Source organism: Nicotiana attenuata, unplaced genomic scaffold, assembly GCF_001879085.1.
Source record: "Nicotiana attenuata strain UT unplaced genomic scaffold, NIATTr2, whole genome shotgun sequence".
Classification (NCBI taxonomy): domain Eukaryota; kingdom Viridiplantae; phylum Streptophyta; class Magnoliopsida; order Solanales; family Solanaceae; genus Nicotiana; species Nicotiana attenuata.
Window position 1 is genome coordinate 54,068 of NW_017673967.1, and position 9,008 is coordinate 63,075.

At 35.3% G+C, this 9,008-nt stretch overlaps 1 protein-coding gene across 1 annotated transcript; it reads left to right on the plus strand.

Moving 5' to 3' along the window:
• Positions 1-7,034: 7,034 nt before the first annotated feature.
• Positions 7,035-8,384, plus strand: LOC109217725. Its single transcript, XM_019381990.1, has 2 exons — positions 7,035-7,329; positions 7,757-8,384. Exons 1-2 carry the CDS (start codon positions 7,108-7,110, stop codon positions 8,168-8,170), a joined length of 636 nt encoding a protein of 211 aa, XP_019237535.1. The 5' UTR covers positions 7,035-7,107; the 3' UTR covers positions 8,171-8,384.
• Positions 8,385-9,008: the final 624 nt, after the last annotated feature.

Genomic DNA, 9,008 nt, shown 5'->3' on the forward strand with positions numbered 1-9,008 from the left:
ACGGCAGAGGAATAAGGAATCTTGGCCATTCTCTCTTTTTCCTCCGTTGTTGTAGGACACATCTTCTTACTCAACTTCAGATGACCAGGAAGGGGTGTGCGAACCAACTTAGCACTTTTCATATTGAAGCGCTCCAGTACACGTTCTATGTACTTCTCTTGTGACAAGTAAAGCTTCCTTTCGTTCTCGAACGAGTAATTCTCATGCCCAAAATCTGCTTAGCATGACCCAAGTCTTTCATTGCAAAAGACTTATTCAACTGTTTCTTCAACTCGTCAATCTTGGAAGCATTTCTGCCCACAATCAACATATCATCCACATATAGCAAGAGGATGATAAAGTCATCATCAGAAAATCTTTGTACAAACACACAGTGATCTGAAGAAGTCTTTTTGTAGCCTTGCTCCGCCATAACAGACTCAAACTTCTTATACCACTGTCTGGGAGCTTGCTTCAATCCGTATAGACTCTTCTTAAGTTTGCATACAAGATTTTCTTTACCTTTTACCTTGAAGCCCTCAGGTTGTTCCATATAAATCCCCTCTTCTAAGTCACCGTGAAGAAAAGTAGTCTTCACATCCATCTGCTCAATCTCCAAATCAAGACTAGCAATCAAACCAAGAACTGTCCGAATGGAGGACATTTTCACGACAGGAGAAAATATTTCGTCAAAGTCAATACCTTTCCTTTGACTAAATCCCTTGACAACCAATCTAGCTTTGTATCTGGGCTTCAAAGTATGTTCTTCAGCTTTAACTTTGAACAGCCACTTGTTTTTCAAAGCTCTCATGCCCTTAGGCAATTTCACCAACTCATAAGTATGGTTCTCATGCAGAGATTTCATCTCATCTTGCATGACTTCAATCCATTGATCCTTGTGCTCATCCTCTATGGCCTCCGCATAATATTCAGGTTCTCCCCCATCAGTGAGTAATACATACTCATTGGGTGAATAACGGGAGGAAGAAGTACGGGGTCTAAAAGACCTCCTTAGGTGGAATATCTAACTCTTCTGCAGCTTCGTGAGTAGGAGCATCTACCTCATCAACATTAGCATTGTTATCACCATCACCATCAATATGCTGATCTGGAATATGGTTCTGGGCATCATCATCATCATTGAGCCCACCAACGTCATCCGCATTTGTATGAGGAATTTGATCAAGATTAACTAAACCTTCAGAACTTGGAGATTTTAGCTTCTCTGCTTTGTTAATATCTTCAATGGTTTGATCCTCCACGAAGATAACATCACGGCTTCTCACAAACTTCTTCTCAATTGGATCATATAGCCTGTAACCAAACTCATCAAGGCCATAACCAATGAAGATGCACTGCCTTGTCTTAGCATTTAATTTTGACCTCTTATCTTTAGGCACATGTACAAAAGCTTTGCAACCAAACACTTTCAAGTGGTCATAGGAAACATCCTTTCCATACCAAACTCTGTTTGGAACATCACTTTGCAAAGCAACCGCAGGGGATAGATTACTAACATGTGCGGCGGTCAACAAAGCCTCACCCCAAAAGGAATTCGGCAACTTTGCTTCAGAAAGCAAACATCTGACTCTTTCCATCAAGGTCCTGTTCATCCTTTCTGCTAAACCATTAAGCTGAGGAGTCTTTGGAGGAGTCTTCTGGTGTCTGATACCCTGCTGCTTGCAGTATTCGTCAAACGGTCCACAATATTCACCACCGTTATCAGTACGAATACACTTCAGCTTCTTTCCAGTTTCTCTTTCAACTGAAGCCTGAAACTGCTTAAAGGCACCCAACACTTGATCTTTAGTCTTCAAGATGTAGACCCAAAGTTTCCTTGAGCAATCGTCAATAAAGGTAGCAAAATAAAGTGCACCACCCAAAGTCCTTGTCTTCATTGGACCACATAAATCCGAATGCACCAACTCAAGCAACTCTGTCTTTCTTGAAGGAGGATGAGACTGGAAAGAAACTCTTTTTTGTTTTCCAGCCAAGCAGTGCTCACATTTTTCTAATTTTGCACTTTCAAAATTTGACAACAATTTCTTCTTGGACAAAACATTTAGTTCTTTCTCGCTAATACGGCTAAGCCTCTTATGCCATAACGTTGAAGAGTTATTGCTCTCAACGGCATTCACCATATCAACACAGGTAGAGGCCGTAGTCCAGTATAGACCACGACGCTTTTCCCCACGAGCCACAATCACCCTTAGCGAGCTTTCACTTTCCAGCACCATTGGTACCGACATATCCCTCATCATCCAAAACACCAACAGAGATCAAGTGCAAACGAACATCAGGTGCATGATTTACATTGTTTAAAACTAGTTTAGTTCCAATACTAGTTTCCAAACAAATCGTTCCAACACCAGCCACCCTAGATACAGTCTCATTAACCATACTCAAAGTTCCATAGTCACCTGAGTATAGGATGAGAAAAATTCCTTCCTTGATGTCACATGAGATGCGGCACCACTGTCCACAACCCAGCTTGACTCATCACAAGAAATATTTATCAGATCTGCATCAAGGACAGTAACAAGATCTTCTGTAGTGACGGTGGCCACACGATTGCCATCTTCTTTCTGTTCTTCCTTGTCTCTATTCTCTTTTTTCAAAATCCGACAGAACTTCTTTGTGTGCCCTTTCTTCCCGCAATGATAGCACTCAATATCTTTAAGTTTGCTTCTGGATTTGCTTCTATTATGTTCTCTATATTGAGAACCCTGATTCTTGCTTCTCCCCCTAGAGTCAGTCACCAAGACATCTGATAAGGAGGAACCTTGAGATTTTCTTCTCATCTCTTCATTTAAAAGGCTGCTTTTGGCAAGATCCATAGAGATCATACCATCCGGAGCAGAATTTGATAATGAAGTTCTAAGAATTTTCCAAGAATCTGGTAGGGAACCAAGTAGAAACAGGCCTTGAATTTCTTCATCAAATTTAATGCCCATAGCAGATAACTGGTTCATGATCCCCGAAAAATTATTCAGATGATCTGTCATCGCGGAACCATCATGGTATTTTAAACCCAACATCTGCTTTATTAGAAACATCTTATTGTTTCCAGTTTTCCGAGCATACAGACTTTCAAGGTGCTCCCATAGGGTCCGAGCATGTGTCTCCCCAGAAATATGGTTCAAAACATTATCGTCGACCCACTGTCTAATAAAGCCGCAAACCTGCCTGTGTAACAAATTCCACTCTTCATCTGATTTATTTTCAGGCTTTATAGTAGCGAAGACAGGTTGATAAAAATTCTTGACATAGAGCAAATTTTTCATTTTGCCCTTCCAAATGGCATAATTTGTGCCATTCAAAGTAACCATTCTACTAGTGTTGGCTTCCATTGTTTATCACAAATACAAATACTATTTATTGTGAAACCAAAGTAATTCTTTTCTGATGTGGAAGTTCAGACTGTGCTGCAACCACAGAGCATACTCAGACAGAACCTTGGCTCTGATACCACTTGTTGGGAATAAACCCCGTAAAAATAGTATTCACGGTATTAGTGATAAACGCGAAACACTAAGTTATAGTTAAATCAGCAAGAATAAAAATGCAGCAAAAATGACACCAAGATTTTACGTGGAAACCCTTCTGAATAAGGGAAAAAACCACGGCCAAGAAGAGCAACTGATATCACTATAGCGAGGATTTTACACTGTGTAGTAACGAGTAAAAATACTCCTAAGACCACTACACCCTCAAAAGAAGTAAACACTCTTTTGCTTTTTTACCTCACTACAATATCTCTCACGCTCTATTTTTCTTCACAAACTATTTTCTTATAGTTTATGGAATACCTTGCTCTCTCTCTTTTCTCTCTTTTTTGGTGTGTAAAAATGAGAGTTGAAGCTCTCCTTTTATAGCAAAAACCTCACTCTCTAAAGCCTACAATATTTGACAATTTGCACACCCTTTACACAATTTCAACAAGGTTGGCTACCAAACCAAACCAAGTCAATAAAATTGGCTACCAATATTTGTCCAATTCAACAAGGTTGGCTACCAAACCAAACCAAGTCAACAAAATTGGCTACCAAACCATTTGAATGAGATGGACACCATATCAATGAGCTCAGAACCACCATAGATTAATAAGTACACTGGAGTAAGTATTAATGAGTTCCAGCATAAGTATACTGGAACTCCAATAAATTATACTGGAACTCTGGAGTTCCAGTATAATATATCGGTCCAGCATAATATACTGAAAATTCATACACGGGTGCACCGATCTCCAGTATATTATGCTGGAACTTTTCGTGTTGCAGCAAAATAGTACTAGCTATTTTTCAATAACTTTGCAAATGCTGGCTATTTTTGAATGACCAGTCAGAAAACTTGCTAGCCCCTGCTATTTTTACCCAGACATGCAGGTTGGCCTTTATAATCTAATCCGAAAACAGCTGACCCGCCTTCATGACGAGCGCAATTTTAAAGATACTTTAGAAAAATAAAGTATCCTAAACATAAATAAAAAAGATAACTATATTTTCAAAAAGAAACAGAATTGTCTTCAAAGTATTTAGCAACTCTAACTTTTAAAAAATTAAAATATATTGAGTACAATTTTAATCTGTCTAATATAAAATTACTTATGAAGGATAAGAAGTCGATCTACATGCTAAAAAGAAACATACAATATTCCTAAATTCTAACTTAAATAAAAGTATAAATATATATTCCTAAAACTCCTACTATAATAAATGAGAAAATGTTTTTTAAGTAAGGAACCAAATTGTCTTCGATCCATAAAATCTAATTTAAGTTAAATAAAAGAGAAATTTATATTTTCAAGAAGGAATTAAATTATTTTCCATAAGACATATGAGAACTTATATAGCCAAATGTTTCTTTTGTTATAAAAAAATAAAATCAACATTCATAATTTAGGAACTTAACTATTTCCTTACGTTATTATTTTATAACTCGAGAAATATTTTTTTAATAATATTTGTGATTTTCACTGATTTTACTCATGCGCATGTACCCTAAGACTAGTATTTACTAAAGGTATAGATTTATGAAATTTTACATGCTATAGCTAATAATGCACCCTATTTATTTATAAATCAAATACTTTAAAAATATTATTATTTATTGCCATTTTTACGAAGTTCTTAGTAATTAGCAAGGGGGAAGGAATTTTATAGCAAAGTACAAATATACACAACTGATCCCTTAATTTTTCCTTCAACCCTCATTCTTCTCCATCAAGTCTCTCCCCCTTTCCCATCTCTCTTCGGCAAGACCGCCGTCTTCTACGGCGACTCACTGCCATGGCCAGATCTGTTCATATTTTCGGTGACTCACTTAGATTTTCTTCTTCTCTGGCGACTCTGCTTCAGATTTTTAAAAGCTCAATCTGTAGCCATGGCCAGATTTGTTCTCCTACTCCCTCTTCGCTTCAGATCTATCCACGACGCGATGGAAGATTTGATACATTGTATTCAATTTACTCAAAACTACAAGTTTCAGATCTATGTATCATTTGAAAAGTCAGAGGCGTGACGGAGGATTTGAGGGCCGAATTTTTGTTCATCTTCATTTTTAGTTTTAATACAATGTATACAATATTTTGTAATACAATATTTTGCTTGGCCGGAAGACGCCATCACCGGCGAACTTTTTTCTCTTCTTTGCTATTGAGTCACATACAATGATACAAATACATTATATTTTGTACAAATACACTCAAATATATTGTATTTTTGCCTGTATTTGTGTATTCCGAAGGTTATTTTTTGCTACACATCCCTATATTTTTTTTTAAATTTTTGTTGTCTGAATACAGCCGAAATAAATACAGTAAATTGAATAAAGTGTAAAAGCAACTACGAATAAGTATAGTGAATTGAATACAACCGAATATTACTGCCTTTGTAATTTTTCGTTGTTTGAATACAGTCGAATTGAATACAATGTATAATAGTTAAGAATGAATATAGATGAATTGCATATAGTATATACATCCGAATTGAATAGAGTGGTACACTCTATTTCTTGATTTTTTTGTTGTTTGAATACAATTGAATTCGATATAGTGAAATTGAATAAAATTCAATATTACGCTTTCCGTTATTAAACACCTGTAATCTTTATTTTAGGCGGATTACCTCACTGTATAAATACAGCCGCGTGAATACATGGAATACAAAATTAACACTCTGTTTGGATCATTGTTCCCTATCGTTTTATAATGTATTGTATTGTATTGTATCGTATTGTACCGTATCGTTTTATGAATACAATGTTTGGATAGATTGTATTGTTTGTTATTGTTAAATAATATTTTGTTGTTTGGTTTGACTGTATCGTACTGTACTGTAACTGATATGTTTACTAAAATACCCTCAATTGTTTAAATATTAAATTATCAAAATTATGTATAAAAATAATTTTAAAAAACAAAACAGAAGAAGGCAAAACACAATAAGGAAGCAAAACAAAGGAGCGAGACATAAAAAGGCAAAACAAAAGAGCACAACTAATTAGAATTGAGTTACAAGCAAATTAGGAGAAAAAATAAAACAGGAGGCAACAAAACACCTTTAACATTGGTCTGGAAAAAAACAAAGTAGGTTATAAGTTGGAGATTTGGAGTTAAAATAGAAAAAAGATAAAGGGTAAAATAGAATTATGGAATAATAAGTTAGGGCATAATTGGAAAGAAAAATAGGAAACAATCCCACCACACCAAATCGGTTGTTTCAAAAAAGGAGACTTTTCATTGTTCCGGAACAATAAATTTAACAATACAATACAACCAATTTTAATAAAACAATCATTATTTCGGGATAACAATACACTACAATACAACAAGGAACAACCATCCAAACAAGCTGTTAGTAGTATTTAACATCTCTGCTTTACATAGCAGGTTGGAGGTGTATAGTAAATGCAATGCCCCAACTTTCAATTAAATTGAATTTACTTCACTTGAAGAGCACGTCATGCAGAGATGGGTCCCATTCTAGTTCCACATTTAAGTTTTTGCCCTTTTAGATTCTATTGCAGTTGTTTACCTCCCCCTATATAACCGTCCACAATATTTACACCATTTTATGATCTCAAAAACAAGAAGAAAAAATTAACCCACAAATTTTGATCATCGTCCAAATGGTCTCCTTTCACACAACTCAAGTTCCAACACAAAGAAATGTTTTTCCAAATATAGAAGATTTGTCTAAGAAGAGAAAATGGGATGATGAATTCAAAGAAGAAGATCAAATTTCTTATGAAAAGCCACAGAAAGCCAAGACTATGACATCTTTATTCGGCACCCAGCTGCATCTCGAGACTCCACTGCCCTTGGAGTGGCAAAGATGCCTCGATATTATGGTATGCAATTTTATTTTCTCTAATTATGATGTCCCGGTCAGCTTGGACGTATCTAAAAATAATACTCCTATATTGTTAACATCTCCTAGCACATAAGAGAAGTTTCTAGTATAGTGGTAAATTGGTTTCAATAAAATATTTTTAAAGTTATAAGTTCAAATACTAGGCGAGATCATATTCTTGTTTATTTTTTAATTAATCCCTTTGTCAAAACTCTTGGCTCCGCTAGGTCACCAACATTTAGATAGATGTGGATAAATTACTTAGATGAAAATTGAATCCCCATCTCCTAGTATACTTTTTCAATTGTTTTATTGACCGTTAGGCCACACTCTTATTATATAATTAGTGTGCTTTTCTTTCAAGAAATGTTATGAAATTAGTTGGACTAGTTTTAATTTTTGTTTGCTGTTTTTTCAAAATGCAGTCTGGACATATTTATTTCTACAATACAAGGACACAAAAGAGGACATCAAGAGATCCAAGACTGAGTACTACTCCTGAGCCACCAACTCCAGTGCATATGAGTTTAGACCTTGAACTCAACTTATTACCATGTGGATCACCAGAAAAGAACCAAAATTCTTATTTCATTGGTAATAATAACAAGAATTCCAACATTAAAAAGAATAGTACTGAAGCTCAAGGTTTGATCACTCGTTCTCCCTCTTGGCTAACATTTGACGTGGATCAACAAGAGATGGTCACTGCTGTTTGCAAGAAATGTCATATGTTAGTAATGATGTCCACATCTTCACCAACATGTCCAAATTGTAAATTTGTCAATCCACCAGATGAAACCCCTCCTACCCTTTTCAAGAGAAGGCTAAGCTCCTTTTGATTAATTAATTAATTAATTAATTAATTAATTTAAGAATTATCCTAGTTAAATTCTATGGCACACTTAGAAAAGCTTATATATACTTTAAGTTATATGTATATACTTATGTTACCCTAAAAAAGCCTGATAAATGTATGATTCTCACTTCTTTGGTATCATGCATGATTTTGTAAAAAAGAATTTGGCTACTATTATTATATTGAAAATTTTGCAATATCAAAGGCTTTGAGTTAGTTTTGTTATGTTCGTTTTTCTTGGAATATGTGTGGACCGACACAGTCATAAGGTAGTTAATGTACTGCATATATTAGTTTCAACCTCCTCCTTTAATAGGCCATTAAAGTCTCAAGTTAATGGACCTAAAAATGGTTTCTTAAATACACTACTAGAAATTCGGCAAAAAGCGACCACATATAGCGACCAACGTTGATCGCTTATCTCAATATAGCGACCAAAACGCGTCCAAACAGGCTTGGCCGCTATTTTGGTGGTCCTTTTTGCTTAGCAACCAATGTTGGTCGCTAATTAGCAACCAACTTTGGTCGCTAAGGTAAAATGATCAAATGTTCAGTGTAAACAAAATACCGACCAACTTTGATCGGTATAATATTTTAATAATATAAATTTAGCGACCAACGTTGATCTATATATTTAAATTACGATATTTTTTTAATTGTTATAATTCAACAATTAGTGATCAACGTTGGTCTGTAAACTAAAATATATATTATTTTAAAAATATATATTTAACAATCTGGGTTCATAAGCGACCAACTTTGGTCGCTTATTTTTAATTTTTAAATTTTTTTTATAGATAAGCGACCAACCTTGGTCGCTA

Excerpts from the sequence above, each read along its gene's own strand:
- LOC109217725 (XM_019381990.1), top strand. The coding sequence starts at position 7,108 with ATGGTCTCCTTTCACACAACTCAAGTTCCAACACAAAGAAATGTTTTT. Across the intron at positions 7,330-7,756 it reads AAAGATGCCTCGATATTATG|TCTGGACATATTTATTTCTA; the intron begins GTATGCAATTTT and ends TTCAAAATGCAG.